At 38.4% G+C, this 18560-nt stretch overlaps 2 protein-coding genes across 2 annotated transcripts; one reads left to right on the forward strand and one right to left on the reverse strand.

Annotated features, from left to right (window-relative positions):
- The first annotated feature begins 318 nt into the window (after positions 1 to 318).
- On the forward strand, positions 319 to 4658 carry egr2a (early growth response 2a). The gene is made up of 2 exons (XM_051646850.1): positions 319 to 666; positions 2596 to 4658. Exons 1-2 carry the CDS (start codon positions 489 to 491, stop codon positions 3612 to 3614), a joined length of 1197 nt encoding a protein of 398 aa, XP_051502810.1. The 5' UTR covers positions 319 to 488; the 3' UTR covers positions 3615 to 4658.
- A 447-nt stretch (positions 4659 to 5105) lies between these two features.
- adob (2-aminoethanethiol (cysteamine) dioxygenase b) lies at positions 5106 to 6681 on the reverse strand. Its single transcript, XM_051646872.1, is given in 2 exon segments — positions 5106 to 6175; positions 6177 to 6681. Coding segments are annotated over 2 exon segments (756 nt in total). The 5' UTR covers positions 6458 to 6681; the 3' UTR covers positions 5106 to 5700.
- Positions 6682 to 18560: the final 11879 nt, after the last annotated feature.

Here is an 18560-nt window from a genome sequence, read left to right on the forward strand (position 1 = left end):
TAATTCATACAGCCCACAAACATGTATCATATCAATATCAACCACACATCAATCCCACTTCTGAAAATAAAGAGTCATGTCGAAATCATCGATCTGTCGAAAAAGTTCTCGAGACGGACTCCCTCGTGTCGTCAAATGGCAAGAAGCCAAAAAAAAAAAAAAAAAAAAAAAAATTGCCCAACCCGATTTTTTTTTTTTTTTTTATTATTTTTTTTTAACAGTTCTATCCTTGTATGGTCAGTGACGTAACGGGGCACTGACAGACTCCTCTTAAACGCCTACTACGACATAAAGTTTCACTTATTGGCTATGAGACATGTGAAGAGCGCCGATGGCTCTACAGACCGATGCGCGCGTTTAGGATGACAACACAGAGGTGAACTGAAGCGCGTGAACACATCAATAAAACATAAATTAGGCCACAAACGCTCTGTGATCAACTTAAGAAAATTCAACTTTGTCATTTCTGAAAAAACCCGAGGATCAAAATGACAGCAACAGCTAATACCGGAGATAAAATCACTGCGTCGCTAAACGACTTAATGCGCGCGCTCCCGCCAAACATCTACTTTCTGGATGAGATTCAGATCCCCCCATCACTGCCGACAGGCTTCTCTGATGTAGAAGGGGGCGTCTGTTCTGATCAGTTCAGTGAGGCGTCGGGAGGTAAGAAAATACTGAGGATGCTTCAACATTTAAAACAGAAAAGTACCATAATTGCATGTTTGTTTCTAACTTCCCCCATAGAATACAAGTGGGTCAGCAATGCATATTATTTATAAAATACTTGTTTTGTTAATTTAAATAATTTACTTTGAGTGTGAGTACCTCAGGTTGCTCACTATAATAAGTAGCCTATAGCTACTGTAATTTGCTAGGCTATAGATAAAAGCAACTGCTAAATGACAGTTGCAACACTTCTTGTATATGTTTAACAGTGCCTATAATTATATTCAGATAAGATGGTAAATAACAAAGCAATTTTGACAATTGTATGTGAGCTTTAGGTATTAACCCATACAGAAGTCTGATATATGACAATATATGGTAAATAAATAAATTAAAATACAAATAATAATAATAATAATAATAAAATTAAAATCTGTGGGTATTTTAAGTTGGCATTGATTTTGCACACAATTTCAAGCTATTGTTCATAGTGTAATAATGAAGTTCCATCCTATGCTTTCCTGCATTTTTGTATGATTATTTTTTATTTTTTACATGAAGCGGTTTTCTCATCTAGCATTCCAGGAAGTATTCTATGTAGGTGCAATGTAACACATATATGAAATATGTTCATGTGGTTTTCACTTATATTAAGTCACATATTTGTATATATGCAACATATATTTAAAAATACTACATACATGGCCGCTTTTTATATATGTGCGGTATTTTTCCAAATACTAGTGCATTTGTACATATATGTACATATATGCTCAAATATTTTAACTTTATTTTCATATATATGATCATATATGGTTTTCACTTAAAGTCACATAATTGCACATATATGCAATAAATACTACAAAAATTGCTGTTTTTATACATGCAACATATTTTTTCCAAATACTATTGTAATTTAAATATGTAACGTATGTTCATATATGGCCATATATCAGATTTCTGTATGGGAATAGAACCCCCTTTTAATACAAAATTGTTTTTAAATTGGTAATTAATGCACATAAATAGAGGAATTCAAGATGATAAGACCACTTCATGTAAAAAATGTAATAAACAAAACAAAATAAATGCATGAAAGCATATGGAACTTCATTGTTACGTTAAGAACACTATAGTTTCTATGCTAACCAGAATACTGAAAACACATAAGATACCCTCAGATTTCAGACTGTTCAGCATGAACATGAAAAACAAATATATTCCTTAAAGGTGCAATATGTAATATATTTACTGTACTAAATAATAAAATTATCATAATATGTTATCAGAGATTTAGGAAACATGCTAAATTGAAATACTGGCTTATCCGAAAACAATGCTAGAGCCAGTATACTCTACTTGTATATGTCCGTTCTGGGCCAGAATTTCTGTTTATGTTTTGGCCTGTGTGATCCCGCCCACTGCCCATTTCCCAATAGTATTTCGACACCCCGGGTTGAAACAAGTTAGCGGGCAAACACAGCGTGCTGCAGCCATGGACGCCAGCAATACATCTAGCTAACATTGACAGAGTTATAAAAAATCCACATGAGCTGGATTATAATTTGCAAACAATAAAAACATTGCAAACGTATACATTAGCTGATCAATTTACAGTGTAAGGCTCGTAGCTTCGACTGTCAGTTTGCTCGTTCCTGTTGCGTGTCCTCATCCTGGCAACCCGCATGAGCTTCGAGTCTGGGGAAGAGGGTGCGGGGGAGACAACTCTCTCCAATATTTGGAATTTGGACTGCAGTACCCATTTTTAAACGCTTGATGTCAATGTTACATATTGCGCCCTTAACTGAGTTGACTCCTGCATGCTGTGAATGCATAATTTGTTGGAAACAAGTGTGCTTACTCCACATGGCGCAGCGCAATGAGAAGTACACATTAGAGAAGTCTGCTTTACTTTTATTCTTCCAGGTGGCTTGAGCACTGACGGTTTCGGCGTGGAGAAACGGGGCCTTGAGCTAGCCGAGTCGAGCAAGTTCTCCCCGCACAGTGCGCCTCTTGCCTACTCAGGGAAAATTTCCATTGACGCGCAAGGAGGTTGGAATCAAGAGGGAATAATCAACTTCAGTGTCAGTGCCGGGGTACAAGGCAGGGCAACATCACCAGGATCCTTCTCCACAGGCTCTCCCGGTCCCACAGATCTCACTTCAGGCTGCTCCAAAACAGGCCAAACTCTTCCCAACATGGAGCATATGTACACAAGTCCTCCCCCTTACACCTGCAGTGCTGATGCATACCAGGACCCCTCAGCCTATCACCCTACCAGCTCATGTCCCATAACATACGCCACTCCGTCCTACTCCGCTCCCAAGTCTACCATAGACGGAGCGATGTTCTCCATCATTCCCGACTATGGGGGTTTCTATCAGACCAGCAACAGCCAAAGGGACATGACTATGTTTCAGGACATAAAACCTTTTTCGTGCTCTTTGGAGTCTATTAGAGTCCCTCCACCTCTCACTCCCTTGAACACGATAAGAAATTTTACTCTGGCGTGTCCAGTAGACGGGTCAAGGCCACCCATAGACACCAATCCACAAAATGTCCCACTCAGGCCGATACTGCGGCCACGAAAATACCCGAACCGACCGTGCAAGACGCCGGTGCATGAGCGACCGTACCCCTGTCCGGCTGAGGGATGCGACCGGAGATTCTCTCGCTCGGATGAGCTCACGCGACACGTGCGTATCCACACCGGGCACCGGCCGTTCCAGTGCCGGATCTGCATGCGCAGCTTCAGCCGGAGCGACCACCTCACGACCCACATACGCACACACACGGGTGAAAAGCCTTTCTCTTGTGACTTCTGCGGCAGAAAGTTCGCAAGGAGCGACGAAAGAAGGAGGCACACAAAAATCCACCAGAGACAGAAGGATAAAAAAGCGTCTGTGCCTCCTCATAACTCGAACACCGATGGGACACTGATGTGAGCACCGGCAAAGGTTCTGAGTGCTGTTAGGGGCCGTTCACACCGAACACGTTGCACTAAAAACAGCTAGATGCAGTGCAACGAACAGAACACAGGTGTCTCTTTTTAAAGTGATAGTTCACCCAAAAAGGAAAATTCTCTCATCATTTACTCACCCTCTTGTCATCCGAGATGTGCATGACTTTCTTCTGCTGAACACAAATTATGATTTTTAGAAGAACATTACAGCTCTGTAGGTCCATACAATGCAAGTGAATGGTGGCCAGAACTTTGAAGGTCCAAAAAGCACATAAATCCAGCATAAAAGTAATCCATATGACTTCAGTGGTTAAATCCATGTTTTCAAAAGTGATATGATAAGTGTGGTTGAGAAACAGATCAATATTTAAGTCCTATTTTACCTATAAATTCCCACTTTCACTTTCCTCTTCTGTTGTTTTTGGGCGATTCACATTCTTCGTGCATATTGCCACCTACTGGGCAGGGAGGAGAAGTAAAATAAAAAAAATTAAAAAAGGACTTAAATATTGATCTGTTTCTCACCCATATCACCTCAGAAGATATGGATTTACCCACTGGAGTTGTACGGATTACTTTTATGCTGCCTTTATGTGTTTTTTGGAGCTTTAAAGTTCTGACAACCATTCACTTGTATTGAATGGACAAACAGAGCTGAGATAAACTTTTAAAAATCTTTGTTTGTGCTCAGCAGAAGAAAGTCACACCTCTGGGATGGTATGAGGGTGAGTACATGATAAAATTAATTTATTTTCAGGTGAACTATTCCTTTAACAGCTGAAGCTCATCTTAACTAGACATGGCGTCTCAAAACTGAACGCGAGACACTAGCGCATGTTTACATAAAAATAAAATAAAAATAAAAAAATAAATAAATCATTGAAAACCACGACGTAAAAAAAAAGTGTTCAGTGTGAACGCCCCCTACGTGGCCCAATATCAACGTGGAACAGTCGTCTTACAGTTATTTGAAGCTTGTAAACTGTTGAATGTGATTTGTTGTAGTATTTGTCCAAACAAAAATAAAAACGTCCGTTAAGTTGAACATTGTTACTAAAATGTCTTTTTTTCTTTTTTCTTTTTTTCGCTAACATTTAGGACTACTTGTCATGCGGTGCAAAATTGGAGATTCCCTCACTGGGGTATCCATAGTGTTTACATAGCTCCATGAGTTGTCTTTTTACTGATAATATTACCATTTATGTGTTAGAATAAAACTGCAATAATTACCTGGTGCATTTACTTGTTGAGACACTTCAATGAAAGCCGATGGATATCAAACGTGGAACAGCATTACCAACTCACACAACTAGAGTCCGCCATTTGTCAACAAGTGAATGCGTAGTTCCCTAAATGACTGGACATGCTTTCACACAAATCTTCAAAATATTGTCAGTTTAATCAAAGTAGTTTTCAGTGTTTAAAAGTATAACAACATTTTAATTATATTTTAAAATAAACATCAAGACCAGCTATTGTCTTATATTTTATTCATTAATTCTACTCCAGTCATGACAGAATTTAAGTTACTTGGTGCCTTTAGTGTAGTTATCAAATTCATGACACATTCTGCATATTTAAAATGGTTTTCAAATTTGACAGTCTGGCTAAATGCTTTGTTTTAGGACATGAACCAGAATCATTGTTAGGAGTGTTCAGGAAAGTATCCATATATGTGGCATTTGCTGGCCCTGATGGCATAGTGCATTGTAGCAATATTTACATACAGAAAAAAGATATAGATTCCTACTCTGATTAACTGCTGTGATACACATTTACAACAAATCTCACATTTGCTGTTAACTTTGGAAATTATCCCAAATTATACAAAGTAAATCCAGGCAACAGTTGAATCTCTTCTGAATAGAAATTCAGGACACAGACTGCATGCATATGGTGAAAATGTATGGACTTTAAAGAAATTGGGCAAGATCAGAGAGGCCACAAGACAATCGGCAACTGAAAGTGCAGGAGGGTTGATGTAACCCTGTATGACAGGGTATGAGACTCATTTGAAAGAGAACCCACAATGCTGTGATTTACAGAACCCCAGTATATTCTCAAGTCTTTCAGAGGGACACTTTAGGCCCTGGGTAAGGTTCACCACCACACCAGAATACACTAGGCTGTGGGATTTCCATAAGCCACAGGTCACATGGTGCTTCCTGGGCTTCACGCTTTCTATCCGCGGCCTCTGAACTGGCATGAAGGACTTTGTAATAATGGCAGTCTCTCCCTTCATCCGGGTCATACGGGGGTGCCAAAATGTCAAGGAAAGCGGTGGGTCCGTCAACAGCGTCTATTTGGTGAATGTTGTCCCTCTGAGGTGACCGCACACACGGGCCGCTTTTCTCCGTGTATTCCCCCACCGATCTCCACACCGAGGCTCTTAGAGAGCCTTTCTGGAGGGGCACTAACGGAGGGTTGAACTGCACGCCGCTGGCACCGTCTCTGGGTTTATCCAGCCTGTCGAAACAGCTGATTCGGACCTTTCCGTTGATCACTATGAGCATACCATACATTCCCGGATGATCATGCAGCGGTTTTTAATAAAAACACTCCCATGCTTAAGGCGTCGGTCTCATAGATGTGCATGTATGTAACGGGAGGACCGAGAAGCGCGGGCGGCATTGGGGCGCTCTCAGCGTCCCGGGCGACATTCTTCAAATCGACCGCTCTGACCTCCGCCAAAAGGCTTTTGAGCTTGTTCTGGTTGTCCCAAAACATTTTATTGTGCTCTCCGACAAGAGAGGGGTTTCGGAAGGTCGTGAGCGCCTGTTTGGCGATATTCTGCACAGTGGAAGTCATGCTGTTCCGTAGCATCATGACGCGCGAGTGTCTCGCGGCCACTTGACGTTCAACTCAAAGCGCCCCTTTCACGCGCTCCGCGCCTCCTGCGATAATAAGTTCCGATTCAAAGACAAATCAACTTCTCATGTGGGCCATATGTAAAAAGTACAACTAACCCTTAGGACAGTGGTTCCCAACCCTGTTCCTGGAGGCCCCAAACACTGCACATTTTGTTACTCTTTCTCCCTTTTCTGACACACCCAGTTCAGGTCTTGGAGTCTCCACTAATGAGCTGAATTAGGTGTGATTAATTAGGGAGATATCCAAAATGTGTAGTGTTGGGGGCCCTCCAGGAACAGGGCTGGGAACCACTGTCTTAGGAGATAAGAATTAACGTTACGTGCATTTCATTCCTGGCCATGATTACCCCATATACAGGCGTCCAATTCACACGTACGCAACGTCAACACTGCTACACGTCGTATTTAGCATTATGGGAAGCGTAGTTTATATATATATATATATATATATATATATATATATATATATATATATATATATATATATATATATATATATAGTGACAATTCAGCGATGCTTTAAAACTAATGACTTAAAACTCGCTCTTTAATATTTTTAAGCTTTAATCACAGGCTTCCGTCACAAATAATAGTATTCGTATATATCGTGTATGGACGGAGTTAAAGTGTATAATTTCAAACTGTGTTACTACAACTTCCATACACACTTGCTCTTAAAGGGGCAATGACACAGCGGTCTTTCACCGCCCCTCAGATGGCACGACGTTGACAAATGTGTGCGGTAAGAAACAGGTAGTCAGGGCTCCTCCTACTGACAACGCTATGGGATTTATTAAGTCTACTCATGGTACACATTTTACTTTTTTTCTTCCAATGGCGGGTGAACTGAGAAAGAGGTACTGTTGAACCTGTGTATTGCGTTGTTATTATTATTATTTAAATAGTATTGTCCCTATGACAATGTCATTATTAGTTTTCTTTGTACATTTGTGACAGACAGCATGTAATTGTCCCCCTCACTCACGAGATGATCCGTCTCAGTTAAAGGGATAGTTCACCCAAAAATGAAAATTCCCTCATCATTTACTCACCCTCATGCCATCCCAGATGTGTATGACTTTCTTTCTTCTGCAGAACACAAATGAAGATTATTATTATTATTATTTATAATACATCCACAAATATAATTATTTAGTATATCTCACCTCTGTTGGTCCATTCAATGCAAATGAATGGTGACCGGAACTTTGAAGCTTAAAAAAGCACACAAATGCAGCATAAAAGTAATCCATATGGTCCCAGTGTCTAAATCCATGTCTTCTGATTGATTTTGGGTGAAAACATACCAAAATATAACTCTTTTTTTCACTGTACATATTGCCATTGCAGTATCTTTCGGCACGATCATGATTTCAAGCTCGATTACACTTCCTAGTGCTAAGAAGTGTAATCAAGCTTGAAATCACAATCGCCAAGGAGAATGCTGTTGTCAAGATTTACAGTAAAAAGAGAGTAAACCAATTAGATCGCTTCAGAAGACATGGATTAAACCACTGGAGTTGTATGGATTACTTTTATGCTGCCTTTATGTGCTTTTTGGAACTTCAAAGTTTCGGTCACCATTCACTTGCATTGTATGGAACTACATAGCTGAAATATTCTTTTAAATTTTTTTTTTTTTATCCCCTTTTCTCCCAATTTGTAATGCCCAATTTCCACTGCTTACTAGGTCCTCACGGTGGCGCGGTTACTCAAGTCAATCCGGGTGGCGGAGGACAAGTCTCAGTTGCCTCCGCTTCTGAGACAGTCAATCCGCGCATCTTATCACGTGGCTCGTTGTGCATGACACTGCGGAGACTCATAACTCTCCGTGATCCACGACCACGAGGAGGTTGCCCCATGTGACTCTACCCTCCCTAGCAACCGGGCCAATCTGGTTGCTTAGGAGACCTGGCTGGAGTCACTCAGAATACCCTGGATTCGAACTCGTGACTCCAGGCGTGGTAGACAGCATCAATACTTGCTGAGCTACCCAGGCCCCCAGCTGAAATATTCTTCTAAAAAAATCTTTGTTTGTGTTCTGTAGAAGAAAGAAATTAATACACATCTGGGATAGCATGAGGGTAAACGATGAGCCAATTTTCATTTTTGGGTGAACTATCCCTTTAAACTAATATGTATTTGTAAGGGGGTTCAGTGGAAAGGAGGAGGCGAGAACCGGCTTGACAACTTAAATAATAATTTAATAAACAACTTAAACAAAAACACACAACCAATAACACACAGGACAGCTGTCTGTAATTCTCTCTCTCTTGAACTGTCCTCCCCGGCCGCCTTTAACCATCGCACGCCCCATCAGGCTGATTGGGGACCGGGTGTGTCTCATTCCAGCCCGGCCCCGCCCTCCTCGGCTCTACAGTATTATGCTTTTGTAATACTTTGATATGCAGCCTGTAAGTCCCATAACTAAACTGAGGAAATTAAATACCAAACTTGCTTTTCTATTGGCCAAAATAGTTAAATGAAGCACAGCACATAAACTTCAGATTGAAATTCTGTAAAATTGCACATTAACAAAGACAAAAAGTATCTGAACACTTAAACGTAGCGGAACATGCCCATAGGAAATGTTATGAAATACACATCTGGTTACTCTGCTCACCTAACAACTTAAAAATGATCTTGGGATCATTTGGTTAAAAGTAATTGCAAAAATGGCTTACAAAAGTGAAATTAGTCCTGAGAAAAGGACTAACATAGTTTACTTTCAGATTCCACTTGTTTTTTGTATGAAAGCAATTAAATACACACTTTTAAGTGACCAATTGTTTTTGGATAATGCAGTGACAGGACTTTATTCTATTATTAAATCATATGTTACATAAACCTGATTCAAAATTAAATCTGTGGGTTATGCAAGAAATCAGTGCAATGACTGACTACTGTAGTAACTGTTGCTATAAACCAAAGATTTAATGAATCACTGCAGAAGTAGAGACGCTGGCCTTTGCCCAACCAATCATGACACACAAATGTGTTTGCATGACATTATTATAAAAAGCTGTATATAGGGTATTTCTAGAAAAAGAAGAAGAAAAAAAAGAGAGACATGTGGACAGTTTAGTCATCTGCGGTTATGTTGTTATTCCTGTATACTTTGAGTCATTATTTGTTGGCACACACACACAAAAACAGAGCATCTATAAAAAGACAAAGCATGCAACAGGAAGCAACACCACCGCCTACTGCAGTCCTCTTAGATCGTAAGACCACACGTACACAGTGATTCACAGTATGACTGTGAAAAAACAAACACTTTTTGATGACATCATAAGGACGCTTGTATCCATGGCATCCGAACTCACATCTAACATTAATAAATGCATAAAACTGTCCAGTCCTAATTACGTTACGCACAAATGATTGACTAACACATTTGATTACAGAATCAAATGTGTTTTTTTAATAATATTTGTCTCTTTTATTCACTCTTACTCTTGTTTCCTCCCTCCCAGTGTAGCCTGTATACTTTCTTCATAGCCAACTCAAACAAACATAGCTCTCATATTCAGATGTTTTGCAGCTGTGGTGAAGTACTGGATGATCCTTCTGTTCTACGGTTCTGGAAAGCTGCTGTCTGAGAAGCTTCATAGGAAGCTTTACAAATTAAACGAAAATCTGATTTGCACTTTTCAACTTTTAAGGCAACATGATGACTTAAAGTTCATCAGAAGTGGGCCTTCCCGAAGCAATGGCCAATAAATATAATAGACAGTCACCCACACAAACACAAAACATCATCAAGGTAACACACATGACACACGAATCACAAGTCGTGACAATAAAATAATGCAATAAACATTAACAACATAAAATGTAACATAAAACACTCCTGTGTACATGAATGATATCAATAATAATAAGAAACAAATATTTCAATAAAATATAATTAAATGTGATTGGTCATGAAGGGACTTCTGGGAATACCCGATACTTTTTTATCATAGATTTAACAGTATAGTACAAAATACGTATTGTCTTGTTAAATATAATGTGAATTCTCATTGTTAACTATAAGGGTAATCATACTTTTTTACTGTAAAATTACGTTACAATTTTTCACTATTAAGGCGCACACCTTACTATGTATTAGTTAATAAAAGTTCATAGTAACCAATACATTTTCTTTACTGTGGCATTTTTTCTTTTTTCTGTTAAAATTATTTTAATATATATATATATATATATATATAGTTCCAAAAACCATTTCAATGAGATTTACAAATATTATACTTTTTTTTTTTTTTTTTCTCAAGATTTAAACCAGGGCCTGATTCAAGGGAATGCTGAGGTGGGCTACACCCCACCAAATTCCTTCAGGCCCCCAACCAGCAGTTTATCTCACACTCTTAAGTTAAACCCTCCCTCACTAATTTTCCAAAACGAAACTACCTTAACCCTCATGTTCTGTTGAGATGGACTCTATATTTTTTTATGTTTGGGGTGAAATTAACCTATTATTTCCCCATAAATGTCTTTTAATTCACTGCTCTGAGCAAATCAAAACCCATTAGACAGATATTACAGAAGCTTTAACCCTCAGTTTTATCCAGAAGTAGGCGTACATGCTTCAGAAATTCTGGCGGGGGTCAATTTTAACCCTGCAATAAATAAATACAATTTATTCATTAATTAATTAAAAATGTTTTAAAAAAAATTATATTATTTATGTCTTGTTTGTCCTATTACTTGTGCTCTGTGTCACCGAGACATTTTTTTTTCTTCCATTTTTATCCTTTTATTAATTTATTTAAAATTGTCAGAATCTCCCTTCCATAGGGTTAGGTTAAGTCATGAAAGAACAATCTGATACTTCAATGTTAAGGATGTCTTCTGAGCAACTACAACAGCATTGGGGTCACAAACAGAATATGGTGGCTAAAAACAAACAAACATACACAAGGATATTAAGTGAAAAGGGCATCGGAGCTCTGCCAGGCCCATTTTTAACTAAAGCTACTGAATATACAGGTGCATCTCAATAAATTAGAATGTCATGGAAAAGTTCATTTATTTCAGTAATTCAACTCAAATTGTGAAACTTGTGTATTAAATAAATTCAATGCACACAGACTGAAGTAGTTTAAGTCTTTGGTTCTTTTAATTGTGATGATTTTGGCTCACATTTAACAAAAACCCACCAATTCACTATCTCAAAAAATTAGAATATGGTGACATGCCAATCAGCTAATCAACTCAAAACACCTGCAAAGGTTTCCTGAGCCTTCAAAATGGTCTCTCAGTTTGGTTCACTAGGCTACACAATCATGGGGAAGACTGCTGATCTGACAGTTGTCCAGAAGACAATCATTGACACCCTTGACAAGGAGGGTAAGCCACAAACATTCATTGCCAAAGAAGCTGGCTGTTCACAGAGTGCTGTATCCAAGCATGTTAACAGAAAGTTGAGTGGAAGGAAAAAGTGTGGAAAAAAAGATGCACAACCAACTGAGAGAACCGCAACCTTATGAGGATTGTCAAGCAAAATCGATTCAAGAATTTGGGTGAACTTCACAAGGAATGGACTGAGGCATCAAGAGCCACCACACACAGACGTGTCAAGGAATTTGGCTACAGTTGTCGTATTCCTCTTGTTAAGCCACTCCTGAACCACAGACAACGTCAGAGGCGTCTTACCTGGGCTAAGGAGAAGAAGAACTGGACTGTTGCCCAGTGGTCCAAAGTCCTCTTTTCAGATGAGAGCAAGTTTTGTATTTCATTTGGAAACCAAGGTCCTAGAGTCTGGAGGAAGGGTGGAGAAGCTCATAGCCCAAGTTGCTTGAAGTCCAGTGTTAAGTTTCCACAGTCTGTGATGATTTGGGGTGCAATGTCATCTGCTGGTGTTGGTCCATTGTGTTTTTTGAAAACCAAAGTCACTGCACCCGTTTACCAAGACATTTTGGAGCACTTCATGCTTCCTTCTGCTGACCAGCTTTTTAAAGATGCTGATTTCATTTTCCAGCAGGATTTGGCACCTGCCCACACTGCCAAAAGCACCAAAAGTTGGTTAAATGACCATGGTGTTGGTGTGCTTAACTGGCCAGCAAACTCACCAGACCTGAACCCCATAGAGAATCTATGGGGTATTGTCAAGAGGAAAATGAGAAACAAGAGACCAAAAATGCAGATGAGCTGAAGGCCACTGTCAAAGAAACCTGGGCTTCCATACCACCTCAGCAGTGCCACAAACTGATCACCTCCATGCCACGCCGAATTGAGGCAGTAATTAAAGCAAAAGCAGCCCCTGCCAAGTATTGAGTACATATACAGTAAATGAACATACTTTCCAGAAGGCCAACAATTCACTAAAAATGTTTTTTTTATTGGTCTTATGACGTATTCTAATTTTTTGAGATGGTGAATTGGTGGGTTTTTGTTAAATATGAGCCAAAATCATCACAATTAAAAGAACCAAAGACTTAAACTACTTCAGTCTGTGTACATTTAATTTATTTAATACACGAGTTTCACAGTTTGAGTTGAATTACTGAAATAAATGAACTTTTCCACGACATTCTAATTTATTGAGATGCACCTGTACATTGCACTATTCAGAAGAACACATCCACAAAGCTGTACTTTGTATTTGTTCAGGGAGAAATTATCATGAATGGCCTCTGTCAAACAAAAACCATCAGAAAAATGTAAATTTGAGAGGTTATGGTCCCAGTAATGAGTGACGTCAATATGGGCCTTAGAGCTGCACCCTGATTGCTATGAGGATTCACAATATGCTCACAGTAATATCAAAGACAATAATGAGAGTGAACCAATCAAAACCGCTGCCAAACATTTCTCTGATCTTCAAGAGCACTACACAGATAAAGACAAAAAAAAAATACTCTTACATTTGTCCATAGTGATAACATTCACCATTCTGTTTCAGCTAGCACCAGTGATGGTTCTTTATTGCAAGCTTAAAAGGATAGTTCACCCAAAAATGCAAATTCTCTCATCATTTACTCACCCTCATGCAATCCCATATGTGTATGTCGTTCTTTCTTCTGCAGAACATAAATGAAGATTTTTAGAAGATTGTTTCAGCTCTGCAGATCCATTCAATGCAAGTAAATAGTGGCAAAACTTTGAAGCTCCAAAAAGCACATATAGGCAGCAAAAAAGCAATCCATACAACTCCAGTGGTTTAATCAAGGGCGTAGGTTTGGTTTGAAAGTTGGTAGGGACATATTGCAAGAAGGACATTATTCAAAATGCTGATATTAAGAATGAAAGAAATTGTGTCTATAGGCACAATATTTCCTAATATAACAACTCTCATTTTCTGTTCCTCTGCCCTGCCATATTAAATATATTAGCTTGTTTTACTAGCACTATTTTGATCACGAAGGTCTTATTTTATTTCCTGTCATTTTTAGACAAAACATGATTTTCCTATCTACCTCAATGCTCTTCTCCAATATGCAAAATAAAACACGTACACTGGCGGCCAAATTTGGAATAATGTACAGATTTTGCTGTTTCGGAAGGAAATTGGTACTTTAATTCACCAAAGTGGCATTCAACTGGTCACAAAGTATAGTCAGGACATTACTGAAGTAAAATACAGCACCATCACTATTTGGAAAAAAGTCATTTTTGATCAAATCTACACAGAACCCATTTCCAGCAGCCATCACTCCAACACCTTATCCTTGAGTAATCATGCTAAATTGCTAATTTGGTACTAGAAAATCACTTGCCATTATATCAAACACAGTTGAAAGCTATTTGGTTCATTAAATGAAGCTTAACATTGTCTTTGTGTTTGTTTTTGAGTTGCCACATTATGCAATAGACTGGCATGTCTTAAGGTCAATATTAGGTCAAAAATGGCAAAAAAAGAAACAGCTTTCTCTAGAAACTCGTCAGTCAACCATTGTTTTGAGGAATGAAGACTATACAATGCTTGAAATTGCCAAAAACTGAAGATTTCATACAAAGGTGTACACTACAGTCTTCAAAGACAAAGGACAACTGGCTCTAACAAGGACAGAAAGAGATGTGGAAGGCCAGATGTACAATTAAACAAGAGGATAAGTACATCAGAGTCTCTAGTTTGAGAAACAGACGCCTCACATGTCCTCAGCTGACAGCTTCATTGAATTCTACCCGCTCAACACCAGTTTCATGTACAACAGTAAAGAGAAGACTCAGGGGTGCAGGCCTTATGGGAAGAATTGCAAAGAAAAAGCCACTTTTGAAACAGAAAATCAAAAAGAAAAGGTTAGAGTGGGCAAAGAAACACAGACATTGGACAACAGATAATTGGAAAACAGTGTTATGGATCTTAACCCCATTGAGCTTTTGTGGGATCAGCTAGACTGTAAGGTGTGTGAGAAGTGCCCGACAAGACAGCCACATCTATGGCAAGTGCTACAGGAAGTGTGGGGTGAAATGTCACCTGAGTATCTGGACAAACTGACAGCTAGAATGCCAAGGATCTGCAAAGCTGGCATTGCTGCACGTGGAGGATTTTTTGAAGAGAACTCATTGAAGTAGTTTTTTCAAGTTTTAATAGTAATTTTTCACATTATTAATGTCCTGACTATACATAATGATCAGTTGAATGCCACTTTGGTGAATAAATGTACCAATTTCTTTCCATGAGAGCAAAACCTGTACATTATTCCAAACTTTTGGCCACCAGTGTAAACATGTAATAGCTAAATGTATGCTATACATTGTGCGCAGAAAATATTAAATATTAGTAAAAAAGAATAAGAATTAGCTTTATTGCCAAGCATACTTTCACATACAAGGAATTTTTCTTGGTCACAGAAGCTTCCAGTACACAACAATACAGCAACAAGACAGAGATAATAAAAAAACAGAATAAAAATAAAAAGTGAATAGAAAATATAAGTATATATAGAAATCCGCAATAAGACTATATATGTGTGTGTGTGTGTGTGTGTGTGTGTGTACAAATACAATCTGTTAAAAAGTTAAAAAGGCAAACATCCTGGCGCTGACATAGACCAGCTCATTTTATTGCGCTGCTTGCTCGACTCTCTCACACGCCTGTCATCATAGAAACACAAACAGACGCATGCCTAATATTTCTGCTCCCAGTATCTTAATAAACTTTACGGATGAATGCATATGTATGTGCAGCCCCACTGGCCACTAACACATTCTTAATGTGGGATGACAATCAGCTATAGCAGTTATACTATAGCATTTTAAAATCCTGCACCTCTAATCCACCCTTTTACCTGGCACAGTCGCTCAAATTCAATGGTGTTTTCCTCAAGAGGGCGCTTACCGCACGTAAAGGCAGACTCTTCCATTAGGCCGCATACAAAACAAAGGACGAGTTATTTTTTATTTTTTATTTTTTTCTTAGTCTTTGATAGGAAACATTTGTACACGAAAGGTTTGTTTGTTTAAATTTATTAGTTTAAATGTTTGGACCTAAGATACAAATGGAAATCTGCCCGTGTAACCTTCAGAGCATGATTCAAAAAATACCAATAATAATCACAAACGACTGTGATTGGTGGATCCAGAACAACACTGAGAAAAGTAACAGGAGCCAGGTGACAACGCCTTTTATTTGCCACTACAGAAGACGTCGGACAATAATTTACACATGAACAATGATGCTGAGAATGTTTTATAGTCATTCAAATGAAAATAAAAACATATTATAATGTTTAAGTATTTTTTAAGTGGCAAAATTGCCCAAATGTTGGTCAGGACATTTTCGATAGTCGATAGGGACATGTCCCTTATCTCTACCTAAATTTACGCCTCTTGGTTAAATCTGTATCTTCAGGATCGATAAGTGTGGGTGAGAGACAGATCAACATTTAAGATCTTTTTTACTATAAATCTTCACTTTCACTTCCAAATTCTCTTTTTTTTTTTTTTTTTTTTTTTTTGGTGATTTGCATTCTTCTCACCCACTGATGGGGGAAGGTAAAAGGTGCTGATTTAAAGGGAAAGTTCACCCAAAAATGAGAATTCTGTCATGTTGTGTCTGAACTTATATTACTACAAAACGAAATGCTAGGCAGAATGTTAGCCTCAGTCACCATTCACTTTCATTGTATGAAAAAAGATGCAATTTTGGTGACTGGGCTAACACCCTGCCTGACATTTATTTTGTGATCCACAGAAGGAAGAACGTTATACGCTTTTGAAGTACATGAGGGTGAGTAAATGATTCATAATTGGGTGAACTATCCCTTTACCTCCTCTCTCTCTCTCTCTCTCTCTCTCTCTCTGTTCCTAGATTACATCTTTTTTTAATGTAGCTGAGAGGTCTTTGTTCTTTGGCTAGAGCTCTGTGCTCTCTGGTTAATATGTGTTTCCCTCACAGGAGGTTTATTTTCACTGAATCGGGGCCAACTCTCTCAACAGCCCGCCTGCCTGTGAGGGTTAAAGGAATAGTTCACTGTATAAATAATAATCCGTCAAAATAATCCACACGACTCCAGTCGACAAATAAAGTTCTTCTGAAACCAAACGATTGATTATTTTTAGAAACAAAACAATACTTTTTAACTACAAATGTTTGCTTCCGATGAGAGGGATGATGTAAGCTCGTTGGTAAGGTCACGTGTCACGTGGAGGAGGAGGCAGGAAGCGCGAAGAACTTTATTTGTCGACTGGAGTCGTGTGGATTATTTTGACGCACCCTAAATATGCATTTTGGGCCGTCAAAAAATGGAGGACATTCACTTGCATTGTTTAGAGGAGGAGGCCTGAAATGAAATCCTAAAAGTCTTAAAATCTGTTTTGATGAAGAAAGAAACTCAGATACATCTTGGATGACCTGAGGGTGAGTAAATTATCAGCCAATTTTCATTTTTGGGTGAACTATTCCTTCAAGTCAAGTATGGAGTCAATATGATGCCTTATATATTTGCAAAAAATAAAAATAAATAATATATTGCAAAAGACAAAGCTGTGTTTAATTGCAAAAAACAATGTATGTTGTAAATGAAACCCAAGAATTGAAATTTTTTCATCTGCAACAGACTTTTGAACAGAAATTTTTTTTTTCTCTGCGATGCTCCTTTTAATGCTCGCGGTACTTTCCCTTTGTGCTTCACCATGTGACACTGTTTTGACATGGGGCGGAGTTTAGAGTATGACGACATCATATGAGGTGTGGCTAATTCAGGAGGTCAAGGAACATGTGCAGTTTACATGCACCATGAGGCCCGCTAACTTCAAAACAAGCGGACGTGATCAGCAGGAAAATGTCACTGATTTTAAGGTGTCTCATTTTCTCTCATTTAACCAAGAATAAAATCACTTAATGTTAAAAGCTGAAAAAAAGCTAATTTTTAAGGTGAAAGTCCTGGTTACAGTGCTTTTACGCTTCATGTAGCTTTTTAGCTAATGTCACTTGCCTGTGTCGTTTGATGTTACAGTCTGCTATTTTCACCTTAACTAGGTTTTTAAAAACTCCTATTTACATATTGGGAAGTATGTGTTTGTACCTTCAAAGCCTTGATTTCAGTTCTTAATATTGCCTGTCTGATAAAAACTTATGATTCAGTGTAAGAAGCTGTTACTTTAAGTGCAACATAACATAACATAACACAACATAACAATCTTTGTCTTATTTTTAAATGTTATTAATACAAAAAAATAAGGCATTCATGCAGAAGAATAGCAGTATAATTTTACAGCATAATTATTTTTTTTCTTTAGCACTTTTGTATGTTTTTGTGGCAGACCAATCCAATGTTACTCATGAGGAATACTTATGTATATTAATCCTGTAAACAATGTGTATTCCAGTTATTTACTGAGGAAGTATATGCTGTGAGGTACAAGAAGACCAAAGAATTTAGAGTGTACTGGTGAAATGGTGCTCCCTGCACCTTATCACAAGATGATGAAAACAGTTGTGGGGCTTTTGTGCTACTGGTGAGGCATTACAATGCTTCATGGCCACAATCTTGTTTCTTTGTGTAATATTTTCCTTTCAATAAAGGAGTGGACTTTACATATAATTTTAATTATTTTTATTTGACTAGAATGCTCTTGCACTGATTAGAGGCATCAGTCCTAGACAACTG

The sequence above is a fragment of the Myxocyprinus asiaticus genome, chromosome 20, assembly GCF_019703515.2.
Source record: "Myxocyprinus asiaticus isolate MX2 ecotype Aquarium Trade chromosome 20, UBuf_Myxa_2, whole genome shotgun sequence".
NCBI lineage: Eukaryota > Metazoa > Chordata > Actinopteri > Cypriniformes > Catostomidae > Myxocyprinus > Myxocyprinus asiaticus.

What these genes read in the sequence shown, in the direction of transcription:
- egr2a (XM_051646850.1), top strand. Translation starts at nt 489, where the DNA reads ATGACAGCAACAGCTAATACCGGAGATAAAATCACTGCGTCGCTAAAC. An exon ending in GTTCAGTGAGGCGTCGGGAG is followed by an intron (nt 667 to 2,595) that starts GTAAGAAAATAC and finishes TTATTCTTCCAG; the next exon opens with GTGGCTTGAGCACTGACGGT.